We start from the raw sequence: 24,198 nt of genomic DNA on the forward strand, positions 1-24,198 counted from the left end.
TGTTTAGGTCCATTTTTATTTTTTTTTTCCCCTGCGGGATTATTTGTGCATTGATGTTTGTATTTAAAAAAACGTTGAGCTCATGTGTGGTTATTAAGTTTTACAACCTCACCGTTGTAAGCAATATCATGATTCTGTAGCTGATAGAGGCTGAGGGGGGGGGGGGGGGGGGGGACGTGTGGGACGAACTGTATGTGTGAAGCCATCTTGATCAAATGCGCACATGCACATACTCTATCGACAGGTTCAACTTACGTATCCAAAAAAAAAGGTTAAATATTTTTGGATCTATGAAACCCTAAAAACTATTGTATTCATGTTTTATTGCAAAGATGTAAAATATGACATGTGTGAGTTGAAAAAAAAAAAATGATGATAAGAAAAATAAAATATGCAAAGAATTTGAGGACTGGACTTTGTCATTGGTCACATGAACGTCTGTGACAAAGATGAATGAACCTTTTTTTCCAATGATTTCATTTTTTAACCATGTCAAAAAAAAACAATATCTCACAGAATTTCTTTTTAAAACAATGTATTTTGAGCAGGAACAACCATCACTGTAGCGTTAAGCCCGGACTACACACACGGCTGACAGCTGCATGGAGCTCTCATGCTTCAGTCACTATGGAGCCACCTGAGCTGACAGGCAGGAGAGGGTAATCCGCTCCGCTGGTAGACCCGTCCTTCAGGAGACCGACTTTAATCCTGTAGTTTCTGACACTTCTGACCCGGTCTGTCTGCAGCTGCAGTCGGAGGCTGAGTCCCCGTCAATACTCGACATCCTTCATTTCTCTCTCACCTTCCCCGCGTCTCTTGCTCCTTTTGTGCAACATAGTCTCAACCAAACCTGGGGGATCATGAACCGATATGGCATGTACACGCTTTTCAAGATATCTTTCCTTTTGCTTGGTGCAAGTAGGATGAGTTACAGCATCTCTTATGGAGGCAAAATCATGCATGTCTGTACAAAGTGGTATTTTTAATGCTGATTGTTGCAGTGGAGTGGACTGGCACTATGAGACAAGCTGTACAAAGATCCACTTCATTTGTTCTATCGTAAAATATGACAGGGACAGCACAGGAAATGACTTTTACCAAAATGGATTAGGGAAGATATAGTTCCTCTTTTTTTCCTACAGAGGGAAGGCAATTTCCAGCTTGGTCTCACCGTCCGTGAAATAAGGCTCAGTCACACTCATGCCTTGTGACTCACTGGATCATCAGGGGGAGAGAATATGCATGCATGGAGTAAAGTTTGTGTCCCTGTGTCACAGAGAAGAGTGAGGAGCTCGATCTTCATGTGTGTGCATGCCCATATGTCTCCCCATATCTCCCTCCCTCAGGTGGAAAGTGAGGAGATGGTGGACCTCTGGGACGAGATGCTACAGATCTCCATGTTGGTGAAGGAGCTCCCCCCTTCGCTGCTGCAGTCGGGCACCGAGGAGGAGGAGGAGATGATGTTCTTCAGCCTGTGGAGGGAGATGATGAGCAGCGTGAGCAGGAACACCAGCAGGCCGAGGAAGAGCCACACGTAGACGTACACGTTGCCCGGACGTCCCGGGGACGAGGCGGCGGCCGACGTGGAGACGGAGGTCGGAGAGAAACGCAGGAAGGTCCCGTCGTCTATTGGGGAGACTCCAGTGTCGTTGTGGTCCACCAGGGGGACGTCCATCCCAGACATCCTGGCTGAAAGAACAAAAGAGTGTGAACTAACACAGTGAACTTCAACTTGAATTATTTAAAAGACCTATATATTATTTTTCCAGGGATTAAGCTTCTCCCTCCAGTACACTCCAGCAGGACGGCCACTTGGTGACACAGGAGCTTTTAATTACATCCTCAGTCAACCTCCAAACGGCCTGGGCAGGATGAGGAAGGATGATGGACACAGAGAGCACTTGGCAATTCTGATTTAATACCAGCAATTTACTACAAGAGGCCAAGATTCGGAAATCAAAAAATAATTGCGAATACTAATAATATCCTCTAAAGCCCTCTTCAAGCACCGGATGGAAGGTTCAGGAAACTTGGCAAGAAGCTGATTGACTTAGAAATACTCAACTGTTATTGAACACAAATCTTTAATTTCCTCCCGCGAAATTGTAAGAACGGTCCCATCTGTCATTCAGCAGTAAAATGAATATATGAGAAGACTAGAAAATAAAGTAGATGATACTTTCATTTTCCATATTTGGAATAGTTTTCTCCTTATAATTCTACATCTTGCTTATTCTGTTATGTGGCTGATACCTTGTTTCCTAGTTTTAGATCAATAGAGTACATCTATCTATCTATCTATCTATATATCTATCTATCCGTCTGTCTGTCTGTCTATCTATCTATCTATCTATCTATCTATCTATCTATCCAAAAGATATTTGCTGCAGAGAAAAATCACTCAATATGTTAGGTTCATTTATTAAATCTCTATGGAATAATCTTCATAATATAACATCACTAAATGTTCTTAAAGGTATTGCAGCAATAAAAAGACAGATTCTTGGATGTACTGGGTTCAGAATTGTCAATTTATCACTAGGTTTAATGCATAAAAATGAATGTCTGATTACCAAAGATCCAATGGATTAGTTGTGATCATCTAAAATGATTTTACTACGGCTCTAGTTTACTTGTAAAGTCGAGGAGCTTGTTTGATTGAGGGCCCGACACTTGACCGTCCTGTCTGAGCGGTAACAGCAGGGGGAGTACTTGCCTCATCGCCTACTTGCCCGCCAGGCCTTTGGCGCCTGGAGCTGGGTCTGCTCATAAGAGAGCATCCTTATCTGATGAAATTAAACTCCTCATAATCAGCTTCCACAAAGACGGCTGAGAGCCAACCCCTCCTCCGCCGCACGCTAATACTGCTAATAATGCTCCAGTGCAAATTGACTGCAGAACCCAGATAGGAGCTGATGAGTCTGAGTGGTGAGGACGAGAGAAGTGTGTGTGTGTGAGGGAGAGAGAGAGAGAGAGAGAGAGGGGAGGAGAGGGAGAGCGAGGCTCCTCTGTTATTTAGGTTAGGGGCCTCGTGTCTTCACTTGATCTATGACAGCGGAGACAGACACTTCAAAGGCAGGAATAATTGACCATGACCAGAATGAACGCAAGAGGTCACACACACACACACACACACACACACAAACACACTTTCTCTTATCTGACAGCTTCTTCCTCTCCACTTCATGGTTATTCATTTCACAAAGCACATGTGTGCCTGGCCACACGTTATATTCATATAGGACTTGAGTAAACAGAAAAGGTCCAACGCCCCCTTTTAAATCCAATCAAGCTGCAGCAGATTTCACAAACTCATACAAATATCAGATGTGCCTGATTTCTTTAGTCAAGATCCAGGAGTTGCTCCCTGGGAAACTGGGAAAATTCCAAGTTGTGGAAATCCATTCAGTTGTTTTTATGTGATCTTGCAATCAAACAAACGCACAATCCAATCAACCAACCAGAATGGCACCTAGTGGAGTTCGTACCTCTGCCAAGTCCCAACAGTCTCCTTTGGTTCAGTGTGCACCAAATATCACTCACTCATAAATATCAGTACTCGAAATGCATTGTTTTCACTGAGATCCATGAATGATTCTCTCGAAAATCTGTAAATATTCAAAAATAAAACTTGAAAGAAATTCCCAGCTGTATCCTTCCACCTAGATTAATTGAAATCTGTAAAATGTCATATGTAATCTTACAATAATACTGATAATTACTAAGAAAATAACCTACAAACAAATGGACAGGGGTGAAACATCTGCATGTGGGGAACTCAAGGATTTACCATTTGACTATTTCTTGTACAAGGAGCAGGCAGATACAGCGTGAATTAAAATTTTTGAAAACATTAAAACCATTTTAAACCAGCCACATTTCTCAACTATGTTTTATGCCAGTGACACTGAGGTGTTTGCGTCTGTGCTCTCACAGAGATGACATCACATCGGATGATAACCTATGTTTCCTTATATCGGACGAATAAATGAGTGATGTTTTTGCAGCAGTTCCTCCTGTGAACAGTCCGATTGGGTAGAAACCACAGACTGTGTATGGAGAGGGAGAAATTCTGGGTCAAGACACTGCAGGAGGTGCAAGGACAGAGAAACCTGCAGGAGTCCTCAAGTGGATTCTCTTGTGTGGCTCGTTATCCACGTCATCAGTGGACGGAGCTGCAGCAGCGGAAGTGACTCATGGGCTTCAAGGTAAAGCAGCTTCAAAACACTTAGCGCTTAATGTCGGGGTTTCAACAGAGTCCAATCTGAAGAGAAATACACAAATTGTATATTTCACCGTGACTTATATGGTCCGATGATGAGGAAGTGGGCAGATAATCACCCGCTTGGAAAGTGTAGAAGAAACAATTAGCTTCTGATTCCAGAATCCTAGCAGAGAATCATTTTTATGTTTTCTTCAGTATCAGAGCGATTCATTAAAAGTTATCAGTGTGTTTGATTGTATATAGCGAACAGCAAGAGCTAATAGGAAATTGTTCATTATTCAAAACATGAAGAATTGACGGTAAAACAACTGGACTCAAAATGTATGAGGCACCTGGGATTTTAAACAATATTACAAAATAGAAGGAAACTGATTTTTCCCTTTATTTTCTTTAAAGTCACTTTTCACGTATCAATGATTAATTCAAGATAATATTTATTATGAGGAATTTGTGAGCGATACAATAACAAGCAGCTGATTTAGTCTTTGGTGAGATTTATGAGCATATTGAGGGTTTTTCTCTACAAGTACACTTCATATCATGTTCAAAAACCAAACCCTGATATTTCTTGATATGTGTTTGTACCGGACATAAATCTCAAATTTTCCTTTATTGTGTATTCTTAAATTGAACGCATTTAAACCTGCACAGACCCTGTAACAGTTATGTTTGTGTTGCACCAGTGTTTCATTGCGAGTCTGTAACACAAGTCAGAGCTGCTCCAAAAAAGTGTCTTAGTCTGCTATTGTGTAAAATGGCTTTTGAAGTTTAAGCCAGCCGCTCTTCTCCCCTCTATCTCGTTTCTTTCATTCTCTTCTCCATTTATTCTTTCTCTTTTATTCTCTTTTTCCCTCCTCTTCCTCTTCCTCCTCCTCCTCCTGGTTGTCTGGATGGTGCAGTCGACAAGATCTTTGCTCTCTGTTTAATTTGCAGCCTGCTCTACCTTCAGGGAGATACACAGCGTAATGAGGAGCGATGAAGGAGGGCCGCGCTCTTCCTCAGTGGTGGCATGCTCTCTTCCCCCAATCTGTGTTTTCTTTATCAAATACCCCCATGATGCTCCTCGCAGACCAATGAAAAGCCCTCTTGTCTCTTTCTCTCCTGCCTTTCTTCTAAATGGATCCAATTTCCATTTTCATCCCTGAAACGTTTTGATAATCTGGATTTTGTTATTTCATCAATAATTTCTATGAGAGTTTAACTGCAGATATCAAAAAAGGGTCTTTATCTTTATTTATTTTTGTTAAACCCAACCTAAATTTGACTCCCCCACCTCCTCACATGCTCTACATGTCTCCCCCTCTATCTGCCTCCGCTCCTCCATGCCCCCCCCCCCTCCGTCTTACACCCACCGTCCTCCTCTCGTCTCCCCCTCATCTTTTCTGCTCCGTGCAGGTCGCTGACGGTGATGATTTGTTGTTTTGAAATCTGTGATGAGGCTCGGTCATTGTGCCCAGGAGTGGCTGATAATTGTGCTTAATGATGCTTTTTGTATCCAGGCAACGCGGTGCATTCAGTTATTTTTCAAGCTAATCTCCTCTGAGAGGCCACGCCGTCCTGCTGAGGCTGTAGAGGTCAGACACGTACACACTCGCACACGTATAATGAACACCAGTTGTGTTCCCTAGGACTACCTGCCTGAGAACACCACGAGCAAATTGGGATAATGATGCATCTTTATTGAGGAAAAATATATAAATGGCTTGACTTTGGTAACCGAATATTATATTCTTGTGTCTTTAAAGGTCATTGATCTTCTGCTTTCTGAGTTGCCTGCCAAGCAACACGGCCACATTCGCACACTCTCTCGAGAACGATCCAATAAAAACATATAAACATGTATTAAAAATGATCCATTATCGATTCTCCTGACATTGATCTTTGCATCTACAACTTTTATCGATACAAATCTGCACTAAATGTTTTGTTCGCGCAGTGGTTCTTTGTTGGAGATTTGAATGGGGCACAAACTGAGTTTTTTTAGATGTATATTAAATACGACAGCTGCCCATATGAGTCACCTTAACATGACTGTCTTGTTAAATGTGACTGGGAATTGTCCGACTTTTTTAAAACTTGATGAAATTTACTCCGCATGAAGAGATAATGTCTCTAGCTATGAGACGTGAGGCTCTGGAGGTGGAGAGTGACCAGTGTGTGGACTGCTGCTAACACTGTCTAACCCGCACCTATCAACACAAACTCCAGATGAATCAGTGGGCGGACTGTCTGTCCTGCCTGTGCTCAAAGTGGTCATAACACTCTACTTCAAACTGTCATTACTGCTACTGACTGTCCATGTGTGGCAATTACTTTTAAAAATAGGCGCAAGGATTTATACCCTTAGAAGTGGTCCTGGTTTCTTATTATTCTTGCTCAATGCATGCACACAGAATCTATAAATATAGATTTATAATTTCTCAGCCAATTTGCATCTACAAAGTGTGAATGTGTTTTCACTTTAGCCTTAATTGCGCATACTTTTATATTCAAGGAAACAATCAGTGTTGCCTGCATGGTGTTTTGTGTCTTTCCCATGGACTCCAGCATGTGTACTGGAGGGAATTGACCCAACAACCTTGCGATTAGTGGCCGATCCACTCGCCCCCCTAAGCCGCGTGAATTGAATCAGAATCCGGAGTTTAGTGCTCATATCCAGTTGTGTTGTTTTCTCTTGTTTGACAAAGGTGTTTGCTCTTTGTCGTCTTGAAGGTTTCGAGCCTGTTTCACCTTTCACCACATTATCCCTGTCTTACTACTACTTTAATATCACTGAAGAAAGGTGAGGATTAAAACCACTGGAGGGAGGGGGACACAAAAGTGCTGACTTATTGACTGTTGGTCCTCTAGGTGGTAAATCCATCCTGATCCTTGTCTCCCTGCTGCTTCACCTCCCATCCCTCATTCCTGCCCAGACTCTGTTCTCTTATCAGCATTTCTTTTTCTGAGAGCAGGAAACAAAATTCATGCCATTTTTTTTTTTTATCACTCTTCCGCTAGTCTGTAATCTCATTTGTTCTCAAACGTCTGTAACAAGAGCCTGGCTGAATTTCCTCTTTTTAGCTTTTAGCTGTTTTATCAGCTTGACACGTTGTGACTTTTAATAAGAATCGCCTTAAAGCAAGAACATTCCTGAGAGTTTAAAGTTATTTTTTGTCAATTCTCCATTTGTCGATTTTGGGCAAAAAAATTCAAACGTTTCTGGTGAATCATCAGCAGAAACTGTTGGAGTTTAGCTTGCTTCAGGTAAAAGGTTCAATTCAAACCATGTTCTGCTTGTCATTGTCCCTCTGACAGAGGAAAGGAATCTTGCCTGGTCTCAGCGGCTCCTACACTCGCCCTCTGAGCAGATGAATCCTTTTAAAAGCATGAAAGGCCGCTCTGTCGTACCGCCGCAGCAGAACAATGGAAGGTTTCAGGAGCAGCTGCTCTCAGAGGTAAAGGGTAATGACCTGACTGGTCTTCAAGAGCCTTTCATTGAGATGTGGCTTCACCTGAGTCTGGAGTTATTCTACTTTCCTTTGCTTGTCGTGACTTGAACATCTCTGCTCTTCTTCAACAACTTAAAGTGTCTGCTCCTCTGTGCCAGTCAGGTCCATGTAGAGTTCAGGTGTTTGAGGCTGTTCTTCCTTCTCAGTCTCCTCGTTCTCCTGTTCTCTCCCGACTCCACTCTCCCCGCCTGCAGCTTCTCATTCTCATCTATGACTTTATTCTTCTGTCAGCAGCTTTTAAGACATTCTTTGTAGCCTTGGTTATCTACTAAACATTCTTCAAACCAGGCTGTCTTCAGTGACTTTCTCTGTAGCCGTGTTTCCATTCAGGGGCTACGTTCTAAAGATCCTTCCAATGCAACCAACCAATGTGTCCTTCCATCCCAGAGTGACAAAGGCACCAAGGGGTGGATCCTTTCTGGCCCATTAATCCCAGGATTCATTGCTCTTAAGTGACTAACTGGTTTTTCAAAGAGGTAATGGCGCTGGCAAGCAACAGGATGTTTACGATTTCAACTCAAGTGAACAGCTAACGGCTCCACATAACAAAACAAAGGGCAATTAAACTTTCTTGTTGTGTCCAGCCTCAGCTCTTTATGGGCCTCATCAGTAAGGTCGGGAGGAACTTAGTAATTCTTGGGTCGGGAACACTGTGTCCTCTGAAGGATGCAGCCCCTGAATTGAGCTCCGCAGCTTTCTTCTGTTTCGGCTCATTCGACTCTCAAAGCCCCTTTTTGTCCCGATCAAACTCTTTCTTGAGCGTCACGATCTCTGCAGCTCGCTCCTCCGACATCTCATCTCATCCAGTGCACGTTCAGCCCGACTCCCCCCCGAGACTTTGTGACGCGTCGCTTCCTCTGCTCTACTTTCCCAATCTGCTCCTCACCCTCTTTCGTTTCCTCATCATCTCCTTAATGATCATATCACTGGGCTTTGTATAATCTGCCCAGCTTGTTTAATCTCATTTGTCCTATTGACTTGAATATTCAGTACTCATGGAGTTTTATTACACATTAAGTAGAAGATTTTTTCTTTCCATTGATAAAATATATCATCCGGAATACGGCTTTGTCAGTTTGTCCACTCAGAGCGAAACACAGTCCGCCATAGACTCGTTACAGTTTTCAATTAAACCTCCAGCTCTCTTTCGATGACAGAAAATAGCCCTGGCAATTACTGGGATTTTTACAGTCCGTGCATGCAGCTTATGCAAATATTTACTGAAACCCAAACTTCTGAGAGAGAGAGAGAGAGAGAGAGAGAGAGAGAGAGAGAGAGAGAGAGAGAGAGAGAGAGAGAGAGAGAGAGAGAGAGAGATACTGTTGTCTGTTCAGTTTACAGCTCTCCGCTTCATGAATAATGGAGAAGATCCATGTGTGGCAAAATGTCATGGCATTTGGACCATATTCTGTGTGTGTGTGTGTGTGTGTGTGTGTGCATGTGTGTGTGAATGCACTTTTTCATACTATATTCACACCACATGCTCAAACTAAGACAAGCGGAGCCTGTAGCAGAAAAACAAGTGATATTCAATTCTCATGCAATGCGCATATGTAAAAAATGCCAAAGATGTGTCTCACACACACACACACACAAAAACACACACACACACAAACACACACATGCTTAGTTCAAGCAGCAGATTGCCAGGAGATAACAGCGTAGCCTGAATTTCAAACATGTAAAATGTCTCATATTCTGAGCCAGATCAGATGAAAACAGACCTGAGGCTAAACCACATGCATTCCAAATGGCCCCAGCAGGCCTAAATACCACAGATAACCCACAGAGAGGTCAGAGATAATCAGGACTGGTGAAAGGACCTGATGTTTCACTATCTGTCTGAAACTCTCGACCCCTTTTTGTACCATTTCTCCCCCAGTTTGGTTTGTTTTCAGTTTTAGGCTCAACGTGATGTCTCTGGCTGTGTGTAAACATGAATATCAAATGTTAGGAAAGCAGATATGGAATCTTAATGAGCTTACAAAACAATAAACGGATTGTTTTTTATTCATCACGCTTACATTTGAATGGAAAATCCCACAGTGCACCTGTGTGCCCTCGAAGCAACTGTAAGGGTAGAACACGGCCGTTCAATCGCCGTCTGACTCTCTCAGATATTAGACGCATGAAAAGGGAAGATTTCCAAAATTAGTGAACGAGCAGCAACATGGGTTAGTACCAGAGATCGTTATGAATAGTTAGTATTGGACATTTTTTTGGTCTGTGGCCAGTGTAGATAATGAGCTCATATTGCTTTGATGTGTGTGTGTGTGTGTGTGTGTGTGTGTGTGTGTGTGTGTGTGTGTGTCAGCTCACCCCTGTGGTGGAGTGCATTTTTTCACCTCGTTCTCATATCTGTTAATTACTCCTCATATTTCTGAGTTGCCAATAAATCTGATGCTGAATCGCGTTTTTTTTAACTCTTGTTCTCGAAAGGCATGAATAATGAATCTGACTATTCAAATAGCAGGAGCTGCAATTCTCTGATAAAGGTTGGACCTGTCACAGCACACCGTGGTGGATGAGGCGGCGTGGGGCTGCAGACATGCCTCCGGCCGACAAGTCATGTTATCAGGACTTAAGGGGAACATGCATGTTCACTGCTGACCTCAGCAAAAAAATCCCACCATCATCATTTCCAGAGAAAATCTCAAGTCCCCCTGAAAATGTGGACTTTCAATTAGACGTCACTCAGCTCTTGTGTTCATCATGATGACCAGGGTGAGTCACACTTCTTAAGCGCAAACAAACCTGCTCTTGTTCTCATTGGGACATTTGTATATACCCCCCCCCCCTCTCTCTCTTCGTCTCTCAGTCACTCACTCCTTCCCTCTTTTTCTCAACTGCCACCTTTTGAAGCCCGCTCGTGTGCAAAGTTGCTGAATTAAAGTATACTGTGCTATACCTCTGTCATTGTTAACTGCACGCCTCAGCTGCTGGTAAGTCTCGGAGCATTTATACATTCTCTCCTCCCTCCTTTGTTACTATTTCATCTTTTCTTTTACTTTACCCATGTTCCCTTTGTTTTCTCACGACAGCTCTGCAGGCAGTGACAAGCTGAATAAAGTTTCTGGCTTCTGAATGGAGACCGATTATTTTTAGCTTTGTTTTGTATTTGGCAGGAATCCCCCCCCCCCCCCCCCCCCCCCCGTCCTCTAACAGATCAGATTAATACCGTTGTATTCATTCACTCATTTCATAAAAAAAAAAAGCTGTGTGAAGCATCAGCTACACATGTGAAATCGTTAAAAAGGAAAGAGAGATACACACCTTGTTTCTTTTGTTCACGTCGTGCAGAAATCCATCCCGTTGTGTTTGGTCTTTCAGCCGAGCAAAACGGATCTGCTGCCCCGAGATCCTCTCTGTGAGCCTCTCTCCCTCTCCCTCCCTCCCTCTCTCTCTCTCTCTCCCTCTCTCTCTCTCTCTCTCTCTCTCCCTCCCTCCCTCTCTCTCTCTCTCTCTCTCTCTCTCTCTCTGTCTCACTCTCTGTTTCTGTCATTCAATGTGACTCACACACACACACACACATTCAATACCACACACACACACTCACAGACACACAACCCTACAGCAGGAGAAGACAATGTCAGACCCTTTCTGAATGAGACACAATGGCGGTATCTGAGCGACTGCCACTAATGAACGATCCCATCACCTTCCCCCCCCCCTCTCTTTCTCTCTCTCTCTCTCTCTCTCTTTCTCTCTCTGTTTGACTCAGTCCCTCTCCACTTTTGTCGTCACCTTCGAATTACGATCACATCAACAGGCAAATCTGCTCTTCTGTGTGTTTTTTTTTTTTGTCTCGTTCTAACTGAGCAAACACTCGTCACAGTGAGGCTGTTCAATAATCAGTCGAGTTAGAGGGCAGACAAATCTGAAGCAGGACATGCAGGTCAATAAGTGGTTTGATTAAACTGATCAGTAAATCAGTGTCTGTCATCACTCGCACTCCCCTCCTTAACTCTCTCACACACGCACCACACACACACAAAACGATTGAGCTGTCATTTCTCATATTTCTCTGTGTGGTACAGCCTCGCTCTCTGCCGTCAGACACCTGCGTCATTGGACAGTTTCCAGCGGCGGGCAAAATAACCATCTGCCGACTGAACTGTTCGGATGAGACCGTCAGATCGACCCTTGGGAAAGAAAAGTTTAACACCCCTCAGTTCCTCACCACTGCTCTCCATGCCTCCCTTCATCTTCAGGCTCTTATCTTTTCTTTTACTTCCCTCTCTTCCTCTTCCTCTCGTTCCTCTAAACAGTATCTCTGTGAACAGCGGCTGAGCAAACCTCCTCTGTAGAACTGCACAGATTTCCATCCGGAGACGTAGCATATGCTGAAAGAAATCACTCACTTAAAATACTTGAGGTGGAATATAAGATATTCATCAATAATCGATAAACAAAGATGATCCAATACTCTAAAGCTAAACTGTTCAGCACTGGATGACTCAACACTTACAGGCTCCTTATGAAAGGGCCAGTTCCAGGAAATCATCTAAAGAAATCTCACTCATCCGAAGCAGGATGAAGCCACCAGGGTTTACTATAGTGTACTTCTCCATCGGGCCTCCACCGCGGCACGATGGAGGTGGGATTGTTTGTGGAGCTGGCAGCATTGATGATATTTAAAGAAGAGAGCGTCTCTGTGAAGCTCAAGTTCAAATGAGCAGTAATCAACAAGTAAAGCTGAGGCTGATGATGTGATGTAGTTCTGCAGGTATTTGGTCCATTTGCCCAAAGTCCATCCATCCATCATCTATACAGCTTTTTTTTATTTTGAGGGTCACGGGGGGGCGGGAGGGGCGGACACCCCCTAGACAGGTTTTCGGACTGACAACTCCATCCAACTATCACTATGTGGACACAGAGCAAGATGGATGCCTTCATAACCATGATATTTTGGCTTCATTTCTGGATAGTGGGAGGAAGTGGAGAAGTGTTCATTAAGTTTGGATATGTTTGCTTTTGTACACATTCTGAGATATTGAAATGAAAAAGTTAGAACATTAGACGTGCTGGTGGAAGTAGAGGAGACGTCAAAGGATCCCCAGAGACACCGAACTCATCCTCCTCCCGGGACTAATGTCCAGATCCTTCAGTCTGGTCCAAAGGGATGGACCCACAGACCAACATGGCCACCGCTTGTGCTGCTATTTCAAAAGTACAAGGGGGCCAAACACCTGTTAAATAAAGAATCACATTATAAACACAAGACAATTTGTAACATTACTTATATAATCAACATGTTGTCTGTGTTTGTTTGATTTTTGATAGAGAATTGTCCCACTTGAGTAAACATCTGTCTTTAGGGAGAGCTGATCCTTTTAAAGTGCTTTACTTTGATTGTAACTAATTTGGGAATGAAAGGCTCCTGATACGATTCAGTCCCTTCTGATCAATAACCCCGTTTTGGGTGCGTGTCTGTGAATCTCAAGCATGAGCCTGTTTGCATCTCAATGGAATTCATGAAAGTGTTGAGTGTGTGGCAGATGACACCTGTCCCTGCTCTGCGAGGGAGGGAAACAGGCGCCCCCCCCCCCCCCCCCCCCCCCGCAGATGCCTCCATCTTTTGCCATCTGCCCCGCTGCCACCGGCTCTGCAGGGTAACGGCTGCAGGAGAGAACAGAGAGAGAGAGCGCAGATTAGAGGGAGACGACTTTATTCCACATCCAAACCCATGCAGCGTTCACTAACATCATCACATGGCTGCTCTTCATGTGCACTTCAGACAGACATGTGACAGCCACGCAGAGAGGTCTGGGATCATCTGATGAGCGTGGATCTCTGAAGCCTCCAAGACGAAGAAGAAAGCCAAATGTTGATGAATATTTTAATGAGACGCTGTTGGCAGTTTCACGGATGTTGACACAGTGTTGAGGGAGAAACCAAGGACGGGGGGGAAGACACATGTCACACAATGTAATTATTACATTGGGTACAGTATTAGTATGTATTCCCCAGCCCCTTTACCCAAACCTTAACCATTACAACTAATGCCTAACCTGAACCTATTTCTAACCTGAACCTGAACTAAAACCTAAACCTGTTACTAACCTTAATCCTAACTAAAACCTAACCTTCTAAACCTAAACAAGTCTTAACCCTCAAACAGTACATTAAAAGGGATCTGAAATTGAGGAACGTCCTAAATTTTTCAAAATGTCCTCATAGGTTGTAGGCTCAAAATGGTCCTCTCTCTCACACACACACACACACACACACACACACACACACACACACGCACACACACAAACACACACAGACACAGAGTTCCTTATTTTCCTAAAGAGGGGAATATGTTTTTGCTGAAGCTAATTAGGCTGCGTGAGCACATGCGCTTGTGTCTGTGCAAACTCAAGTCGTGTTCTTGTGTGCATTTGTGTTGCCTGGGTGTTTGTGTGTTTACGCGAGAGAGGACTGCGGGATGGAGATAAGAGTTTTGGCCTCAGCTGGCTTTTGTCACTAATCCCAGAGGGCAAAGAAGTGGCCGCCATTTCCGTGTCATTCCCTGATATCCCGGGCCCTGGCTCTGACTCCATGCCATCCTGCCGCTGCCCTTGTGAGGACACCAGCCTCTGCACGGCATGTTAATGAGGCTGGGGGGGTGCAGCTACAGGGACTATTTTGGGCCAAAGTGTGTGTTTGTGGTTTGACGTGCTCATCCTTCTAACCCTGTGGGGAGCGTTGTTAAACCTTGAGATAACACTGAGGAAAGTGTTGAGGAATTAGTTGCAAGCATGTTAGAAGCGCCTTTATTTTAGATGCAGCAGTGGATATGCTTTACATCTCCTTTGCACAGCACCCCAAAGAGAGAGAGGCTCCCGAAAAGCTAAATTTAAGACTGATGAGCACAGGAAATCGGACTCTTTCACTCGTCTCCTCCTTGTTGCAGTAGCACGGGACCTCTGCATCCCCGAATCGTGAGGACGCGCTCGGAATTTCAAACATTTTCTCCAGGCCTCCAAGATAGTGCACGCAGAATTATTTGTGATCTTCAGTGTCGTATAAAAAATAAATATCCTGAACATCTCAACGTCAGCACTGGGCTCCAGCTTTTCGTTTCAGTGCGGCGTCAATCAAATTGATGTCCTGAGATCGGAGGGCATGGAGCCGTGAGTGAGTGACACTCTCCTACATTGACTCCCATTACAGCAGCCTGACAGGCAGGTAGTTGTCCAGAATAACAATGAGAGAGGTGGCAGTGCAATATCGACAGAGTCCCGAAAGACATCTCCCCTGGGTAGAGAATCAAAAACGACAGGAGCCAATTTACTAAAACATGTCAGAGTGGAGGAAAAAAAAAAAGAATTCCCTGCTGAAACCTTTTAAAAACACGGTTCTGATAAAACCTTTGCCACTAATTCTGACCTGTGCCTCTGAAGGGCACAATCTAAATTCATGAAGGAGAGGAAGAAAGGGAAAAAATGTCCTCAAAGTCGGATTCATTTGAATACATGAATAATTTAGTGCACCAAAAGATTTTGGGCCCCTTAAATTGCAAATAAAAAAAGCTGTTACTCCTTCAGACATTCATAATTCATATGTTCCACGGCTCGGGCTGGGGGAGACTGGGGGACGGGGGGGGGGGGGGGATATGTGATGTACACGTTTGCCGTGGCACGTCGAGATAAAACAAGTCTGCAGTGCAACACTTTGTCTTCATGTGAGTCGGTTTACGACTTTCTGCACTTCACTGGGTTTGGAGTCGAGTCTTTCCTGCTCCTCTCGGGTCGACGTCTTCCTCTGTGATTCCCTCTGAGTCGTTTAATTAACGACGACAACAACAAAAAGTAAACAATTAAACTTTCATCAATTGGTTTGTGGCAATATTGTGACTCACTCTGATATTCCATCAAACGATGCCCTCTGGTTGCAGATTGGTTAAACAGCCTGTGTGTGTGTGTGTGGTTGTGTGTTGTGTGTCGTGTCATCCAGATCCTTTTCTAACCGATGGATAAACTGCCTGTTGGTTATTTTGAACCTGTGATCACTGCTGCTCATATTTGATGCAGTTTGTTGTTGTTTGTCGGGGTGGGGGGGGGTGTTGAGACTCTTCCCCGACACATATTAAATGATTTTTTGCAGTCAACTGAACCCCCCCCCCCCCCCCCCCCTGCAGTTTGGCACATGAGGACTGCCGTTCTGCTGTTGGTCTCGTGCTGCTTTGATAACTCCCCGTCCTTTAACCTGACATGACCCATATTTACTTCTGCCAAAGAGCTTCTGTTTTCACCCCTGTTTGTCTGTTTGTGTGTCAGCAGCACTACACAAAAACTACTGAAAGCCATTTCACACAATCTGTTGGCAGTGTGGGACACGGGCCGATACAGAGCACATTCAACTTGGGCGTGCGAGCTGGGAAATCTTTTTGACATTTCCACCAATTTCCCAGGGAATCATTCTTGGATCATTGTGAAAGAAATCTGGCATATTTTAAGTTTTGGACCAATATCAATGAGTGTGTGCAATTTGTTGAGGCTTTATTAAGTGTAAGGGAACTGCTGGTTCTTGGTGGAGTATACTTGCTCTCGATGGAGAAGGATAGCAGATGAAAAAATGTTTAAACCAAAAGCCTGGTCTTGGTGGTAATGAGTCAGGGAAGAATCCATAAAACTTTAATGTGAATCCAGGAAGTGTTTTCCACTCTCTCTAAAATTCTCAAGATTGGGCAGCATTTCATCATTTCGTTGATTTCTCAGAGAATAAATCTGCGTCTCCTGCCGAAGGTGGAGGAGAAAATCTGTTCAACATGAATAAACTATCAGCAGATCAGAGTTCATCTCATTGTCTTCCACGTTGCAGCCTCTTTCACATCCACTACATTTTTTGGGACCTAAAAATAAAGGGATATTTTTCAGCTCAAGGCGTGAGACAATCTCCGCTGTCATTTTCCCAACAGGGACTGACAGAGAGACAGATGAGACATGTCCGTCCACAGCTGAGGGGGGGGGACGCTCCTGGACGGCACAGTCATTTTAGAGGTGATGCTCAGACTCCTGGCCAATCTGGCCTCAAGGCTGACACCAGAGATACATCACACTAATGAAATGGCACCAGCACAGTGCTATCTGTCATAAACAATCTGCATCTGCTTGGGTATTGAACGGAAATGAGGACGAGGGATAAAAAGACGGAGGAAGAGGCAGGAAGACGGAGAGACTGTGCGTCTCCTCCCCCCCGAGCAGGTACCATGTTTGTGTGTTTAAGTATGAATGTGTGCGACCATGACTCAGTCCCTCCTCTTCAGCACTGTGAACATGATACCCCGTGTTTAGTTTGAGAGGATAACTTTCATCAGTTCTGCGTTAGAACAAAGTTCCATTGCATCATGACTGCGAGAGAGAAAAAAAGAGATAAGAAAAGAGATAGATACTCACTGAACCTTCTTTTTCTTTATATTCCCTTCTTTCTTCCTAGTGCAACTGGTTTTGATGTAAAATTCAAACTCTGTCGAAATCCCAACATGGTTGAGAGAATGAGCTCCTCACACCTGAGAGAGAGAGAGAGAGAGAGAGAGAGAGAGAGAGAGAGCAGCTGCATGAGAAAAATAATGGAACCATCTTTGACTTGAAGATCTCTGATCCAGATTTCAATGCAAGTAACACTGTCCAATTTGAAATGACTTCAAATAGAACAGGCCATTGAGTCATGATGTTTGCTCTGTGCTACCAAAACTCATTCTGCTGGATATTGTCTTGAATGTTATTAAAAATAAATTTCCTGAGTGTAATTGGGATATAGGCTTTTACACGACGTATTATTGACAGTCAGAATGTGTTCACATGAGGTGCAGCTGCTTCGTGTTTTTTATTTATTTCCACACATGGATCATTTTATAGCTGTTTTACATAATTTAAATACAATGAGGACTTTTACCACGATGGAATCATACTCTCAGAATTACATGTTATGACGTTGTCAAATAGAATGATGTTCAGCATACGTCTGCCACTACCCAATGGTCGCCTTAGATTTCAAAACTATTGGACGAATAACCACGGATTATTTGGTCTGGAATTCACTTTCCTTAAAATTTTTTGACCTTTTGATTTCTCTGACTTATTCATGGATCTCATGTGGGGTAAAAGGGCATTCTGAGTTCTAGTTCCCATTCTGGATCCGCACCAAAGATGTTTGAGTTCTCCTGTGACACACACCACATCCTCCCACCAAGTTTAGTGGTATTCTGTTGAGCAATTTTTGTGTAATCTTGTTCACAGTAAACACCAAACAAACATAGCCTCCTTTGGGGGAATTGAAGCCTTACCGTTACAACTTAACAGAAAGAGTCCTGCATGACATCACAATTCCATCTGTGACCTAAAAAGTACACATGCTAACCTCTCAAAATATGTGTTGTGTTTTCAGTATGTTTTGCACTGCATAATTATACACTCTGAGGAGGACTATGTACCTCCTCTATACGGATAAAGCTGCATATTTGATTTCTAAATATAATGCATGTTTGGATTAAAGCTTTAAAAGCAGACAAGACAATGGGGAAAAAATCTTGTCTAACATATTATTCTGGTGCAGGGTTGAGAAAAACCCGGTAAAACCAAGAGAAGGAGTCATCCATCACTTGCATGTGCCGGTAAAGTATTAAGAGTGACGGTTGGCAGAGGGTTCAAGAAGCAGCCTTGTGGCCAAAAGGTTGCAAATTGGAATCCTTAATCTGCCCTTGCTCCAGTGGAGCTGCTCAGCAGAAGCAGCAGCGGCACGACAAGTTAACACCCCTGGATCCTCCCAGGTTCTTCTACCTGCCTCCTTTGAATACCCCCTGTGGTTCTTATCATGATAGAGACAACGGACATTTAAACATCTGCATGGTTTGCAGTCATAGAAAAGTGGAAACTTAAGCAGAGTCCAAGTACCAAAGTGTTTTAATCAACTGAATCCACTTTTCATCCTCTCCATCCCTGAGGAGCTGGGCTCAGCAGAGGTTCAGTGAAATAACGGGGTCAAAAGGTCAAATGGTGAATTTTACATTATTCTTGTTTTTTGTTTTGTTTTGTAGCCTGTAACTTAGACTTAGATGTGACAAGATGTCTAAAGACTGCTTGACTGAACTGCTGATGGAAAACCATCAGGCTGCTGTCTCTGAAGAGGAAGGCTGCCATCTAATGGACAATGAGGGACTTGCAGGCAGTCAGCTGGTTGCTCTCTACACAGACTGAACATTGATCTGTCGATGTAAGCAGAGTTTTTCTCTTCTGTCATTAACAATATCTATCTTCATCGACCTTAAATGTTTCATCTACTTTGTATTGGTTTTGTTGGTCAGTGTAAATCTTGTTTCACACCACCACACAACGTTACATATATTGTGTTATTATCAATTAATGATGTTCAAGTCGAGCATGCAGGAATAGTATCTATTAAATGGTGATTGCTCAGTCATTCTGCTCCATCATGTATTTCCACCTTCCAAGGCCTGAAGGAAACTGGAGAAACACAGACAAATGTTACATCAGGATACTTTGATATTACTGGTCAGGTCAGAATCACTGTGGACCACATGGCAGCAAAATAAAACAGAAAGGTTGTTAAATCATGAGCACAGCAAAAGTTTAGGAATCACAAATATTGAAAGACGATATTAATTGAAAAGGAAAATACAATTCAAATCAGGAAAGGCTCTCTGATAAAAAGTTTGTTTTAATAAGGGATTTATTTGCTGCTGGTCTTTGCTACAGGCTGTGTTATTACCTTATCATTGTCACTCTCCTGTCATCAAATACAACGGAGCAGCAGCAGCAAAGAGATCAGCATTGACAAATGGTGTAAATAATGCAGGTCACCATTTAATTCCCCGCTGAGGACATAGCTGACAGGTCGGCATTTACTTCTCAGCAGAAATGCTTTTATCCTGACTCACCCTCCATCTTCTTCTTTGTTCAGCAGCAGTAGGAATTGTTGGCAAGGGCATGTTATCATGTTGAAGAGAAAATCCAGACTTCTGAGAAGACACTAAAAATCCAGGAGCAGGGATAGAAACGAGGGAAACCAATGGTAACCTATGGACTCAGATACTCTGTGTTACTACATGGTCTGATACGTTAATACCATTTTGTTGTACTGGAGATGGGAGAATTATTATGATTATTTCATATTAGATGGTGTCTTTTTCTACTATATGTGCCTGGTCATAACATGAGGTCTATTCCACAGTCCTGCCTGAGGACCAGAGGTGACTGGCCCTTTTCTGTCAGGGCTCCCACTCTTTGGAACTATCGCCCTGAGGAGATCCATAAGGAAGACTCCATATCCTCTATTAAATCTCTTATATATTTTATAGGTTTTAGCTCTAATGCTGTATGATCTTCAAATTTATCCCTTTCCTTTTCGCCTTAAATTTGTCATTTTCAACTTGTAAATGACTTTGTTACTGTATTTTGAAATGTGCTATGTAACTGAAGTTTATCATTAATATTGTTATTGTTTTTATCATTATACAAACCTAAGATCAAATGGAAATATACGTTAAGGAATATAATAAATTCCATATTGATGTCTAATCAGATCATCTTAATGTGAAGCTCAGGTAAACAACTGACCGTCTGTTCACGTGCCTGACTCTTGACCGTCGACCGTTAGACGCGGCGCTCGGGCACGTTACTGGACAAACAAACGGCTCAAAGGAAACAACCTGATAGGTCGACAAACAACGTGAGGACGAATCCTCTTTAGTTCACCTGTGGTCTCTGGTCGTCTCCAAGTTGATATATAGAGAAACTCCACGTGAATTAGTCCGTTGGGTTCGCTACGGGACGAATCCCTCCGCCGCCGCCGCTTTAGCTGTGAAGCCTGAATATGGTGAGTTCACAGTGAGGAGCAGGTGATGTGTGCAAACCAACAGGAAGTCTACTGTCAACTGTTTATCACACTTTATTTGTTAATCCCCCCCCCCCCCCCCCCCCCTTTGTTTAACTGTTGGTTTTCTGTTCCTCCAGATCTGATCAATTATTGTTACCATGGGGATTATGTTTCTGAAAACGCAGGGTCAGCATCATGCGCGTGGGAGAACTTAGAGATCTGATGATACAGAGAGTATTAGTATATTTTATAATATAAACTACATTTTATGTCCAGCCTCACTCTTTTTTCGTCTGTAACCTTTGTATTTGTGCTCTAAGACTGTGTGACCTTGAAATTGCTTGTTATTGTTTGCTTTTTTTGTACCTTTTTAACTGATCTAAAAGCTGCTATATATAGTTATTATAGTATTACATAATGAATTACATATTGTAGGGCTCTGAAATGCAAAAAAGCTATTTAAATACATCTTCTGTCAGATAAGGAATTATTTATGATACTTTACACTCAAAACCTAGATTCAATCCTGCTGTCAGGGGGGCATAGAGCAACCACCTAATTGATGTACAACGTGTGCTGCTTATGCGATATCGAACCTTTTCTTATCTTATAACCCTTAAAAAATAATGCAGTCTTCTCAACTGCCTACAGGTTACAGGTTATGCGTAATCTTTATTTCCCTAATTTCGATAGTTTTAGAGGCTTGGATAATAAAAACAGCTCAGCAGATCAGAGGAGAAAACTTATATGGAAAATTCATAATTTCTGTGCCAGTGATGCACTGAATGCTGTATTTATAATTGCGTGTGATTTTACTAATCTTACGGCCCCTCAGGTTCATCTTGGGGTTACCTTGGGGGTTCCATCCACTGACATAGATCATTGCAGTGCTGCATACTGTCATTAGGTCCATGTTTTTTAGGTGTTATATTTAGGTTCCTCCGATTTATTTGAATTTTGTGTTTTCGTTACTTTGCATTTTTTACATTTTCAACTTCATCTTTCCCTGTCTCCTTGTCTAAAGCTGAACCTCAGCTCAAGTGCCCCACTGCGGCACAGCAGCAAAGAAAATGTCCAACCTTCCAGTAAAGTAGAGGCCTCACAGGCCCAGAGGCCCAAACCGCGGACAGTGCTCGGAGTCCTGTCAGAGAATCAGCAGCAGCGCCGATCTGACAGCAAGGTAAAGCAGAGAGGCTCAGGGGAGCGAGATTCTTTTCTTCTTTCTTTTTTTTTACTGATTTTCAATTCTGTTCACAGAGTATTCATTTCAACTTCTTGTGGTTATCAGGGTGACTTATTTTTGTCAACAGGGAGACCGGTTTTCCAGACCCAGTTCGGTCTCAGGCAGCTCCCAGCACACTTTGCTAGGCTGCACCTCCAGTTCCGGCTGTGATGTAAACGTTGAAGAGGCTCGTGAAGTTGTTCTTTCAGCTTCTGGTCAAGAAGTAGTGACAAAGAGTTATCACCTCGCCACTGAAACCGCCGGCCTGCAGAATACAGATGTGAGACTCCTGCTGGGGCTTAGTTCAAGTGAGTTCGCCGGTTACAAAAACATCAAGACTTTTTTTATTGTGTTGTCTTGTTTATGTCCCAACGCCTGGTTCCTCTCGTAAAGGTCCATACCAGGAATCGTCTATGCAGTCTGAAATAGATGACTCCCTGATGTCAGATGAGGATCTGTTTGTGACTGAGTACGCAGAGGACATCCACCTTCACCTGAGGGAGAGCGAAGTGCGAAATGATCTGAACTAATATGTGCTTTGAGTCATTTCTGTCATGTCACTGTGTGTGGTCAACATAAAGTACGCCCTGGTTGTGATGTATTGAAATGCATCATGAAAAAACTGCTTCTGCCTCTAATGGCAGATGAGGTTAAGGGCAAAGCCCGGCCACTTGGAGAATCATCCAGAGGTCACCAGCGGCATGCGCGTGGTCCTGGTGGACTGGATGGTGGAAGTCGTCCAGGAGTACAACCTTCGCCTTGAGACTCTGCACCTCGCTGTCAACTACCTGGACCGCTTTCTCTCCGGCACAGCGCTCGTCCAGCGAGCGAAGCTGCAGCTGGTTGGCACAACGGCGTTACTGATTGCTTCGTAAGCACACGTTTAGGTTGTTTTCACCCGTGTGTGTGTGTATGTACAAAATAACTGAATAATGCATGGACTGAAAAATCTAAGTCAACAAATATATGGTCAGAACACAAGTAATAGAGCTACAGAGACCATCTAAATTCTTTTCTCCATCAGAAAATGATTCCCTGTCATACGATGTCATTTGAGAAGTGAGATCGTGAAGAAGTCAGAAAATTAGCTCATGAATTTATACAAAAATGCATTTCTTCAGGTGTCTGCATCTATAGGACCACAGCCACGACCTAAAGCTTGTATATTCATGATCATTGGTAGGAATGATGTCACCATTACATCACTGTGAAGTCATGCATTACCTACAACTTATTTATATTAACCAATTGATTGTTTCAGTATTATGTCACAATGACATCATTACAAAATTACTTCACACTGTAAAAAAATCATCTGTCATTGCTTTTTATTGATACTTTTCCTCTATTAATTTGTCAAAAAGATTTGAAACTCCTTGTAGGAATCTACCTAATCAACTCAACTGATGGTTAACTTGATGTCTTCTGATATTTGGCCTTGTAGAAAATACGAGGAGATCTACCCCCCCAAGCTGAATGACTTTGTGTACATCACCGACAGCACCTACACTAAGGGGCAGCTGATTCGGATGGAGCATTTTGTTTTGAAAGTGCTGGCCTTCAAGATGGCAGCACCCACCATGAACCAGTTCCTCCGTCTTTTCATGTCCATCCACCCGGTCAGTGCCAACACAGAGAACCTGGCCCTGGTGAGTCAAACCAATCACTCCCCTTTCAACCAGTCTCTGGCTTTATGCCCTTCACCTTTTGAAGATGCACTTTTCCACTTACCTCAATCAGATTTTTTTCTGTCTCTAGTATGTAGCTGAGTTAAGCCTGATGGAAATTGAAGCCTTCCTACACTATACGTCATCCATAGTCGCAGCGGCAGCCTTCTGCCTCGCCTTGTACACTGTGAACGAATCTCTCTGGGTAAGTTTGATTGGATAATCCTAAAAGTCATTCTTTTGGGGTTGTAGACTTAAAAAAAAACATGTCTTCTTATATTTTAGCCTGATTCCTTATCTTTATTTACTGCCTACACCATGGCTGACATTGGCCCTTGCCTAAATGAGCTCCACAAGCTCTTCATCAGGGCAGAGAGTCACCCACAACAGGCCATCACGAAGAAGTACAAGAGTTCAAAGTGAGATGTAGCTTTCTTTTTATGCGGTTTGACTTCATGTGCAGTTTCAGTTTCGTTGGGTCGTTGACTCATCTGTAAATAGTCGTCTGTTCTTCTGTCTGTTTACAGGTATTGTCACGTGTCGAGGATCACTCCACCTGACACACTGCTTTTCCCATGAGTCACTGCTCCACCCATCGACCGGAGCTTCTGCCAGAACAACGACTGAGAACAAACCTGTCTGCAGATATCTCTCTTTCCCCTGGACACGATTTTTCATATCGATTGTTTCTCTCTTATAGTTTACCCGAGCACAATAAATGATAGTAATAAGTAAAACAGTCTTCATGACTGTCAGATTTCATTTCAT

The 24,198-nt window shown here is 43.1% G+C and overlaps 2 protein-coding genes across 3 annotated transcripts; one reads left to right on the forward strand and one right to left on the reverse strand.

The window, feature by feature from the left end:
- Positions 1-12: 12 nt before the first annotated feature.
- Positions 13-11,112, reverse strand: LOC133969770 (serine-rich and transmembrane domain-containing protein 1). Of its 2 annotated transcripts, none has more exons than XM_062406461.1 (2): positions 10,990-11,112; positions 13-1,689 (listed from the first exon to the last, which is right to left on the reverse strand). In XM_062406461.1, the coding sequence occupies exon 2, from the start codon at positions 1,682-1,684 to the stop codon at positions 1,343-1,345; it is 342 nt and encodes a 113-aa protein (XP_062262445.1). In that variant the 5' UTR covers positions 1,685-1,689; positions 10,990-11,112; the 3' UTR covers positions 13-1,342. The 2 variants fall into 2 exon arrangements, with proteins under 2 accessions (XP_062262445.1, XP_062262444.1); XM_062406460.1 differs by lacking the exon at positions 10,990-11,112 and adding an exon at positions 9,768-9,885.
- ccna1 (cyclin A1) lies at positions 10,429-24,134 on the forward strand. Its single transcript, XM_062406538.1, has 10 exons — positions 10,429-10,440; positions 11,754-11,846; positions 21,566-21,721; positions 21,852-22,071; positions 22,157-22,272; positions 22,408-22,634; positions 23,208-23,412; positions 23,522-23,635; positions 23,716-23,849; positions 23,958-24,134. The coding sequence occupies exons 1-10, from the start codon at positions 10,429-10,431 to the stop codon at positions 24,007-24,009; spliced, it is 1,329 nt and encodes a 442-aa protein (XP_062262522.1). The 3' UTR covers positions 24,010-24,134.
- Positions 24,135-24,198: the final 64 nt, after the last annotated feature.

Source organism: Platichthys flesus, chromosome 15, assembly GCF_949316205.1.
Source record: "Platichthys flesus chromosome 15, fPlaFle2.1, whole genome shotgun sequence".
In the NCBI taxonomy this organism is placed as follows: domain Eukaryota; kingdom Metazoa; phylum Chordata; class Actinopteri; order Pleuronectiformes; family Pleuronectidae; genus Platichthys; species Platichthys flesus.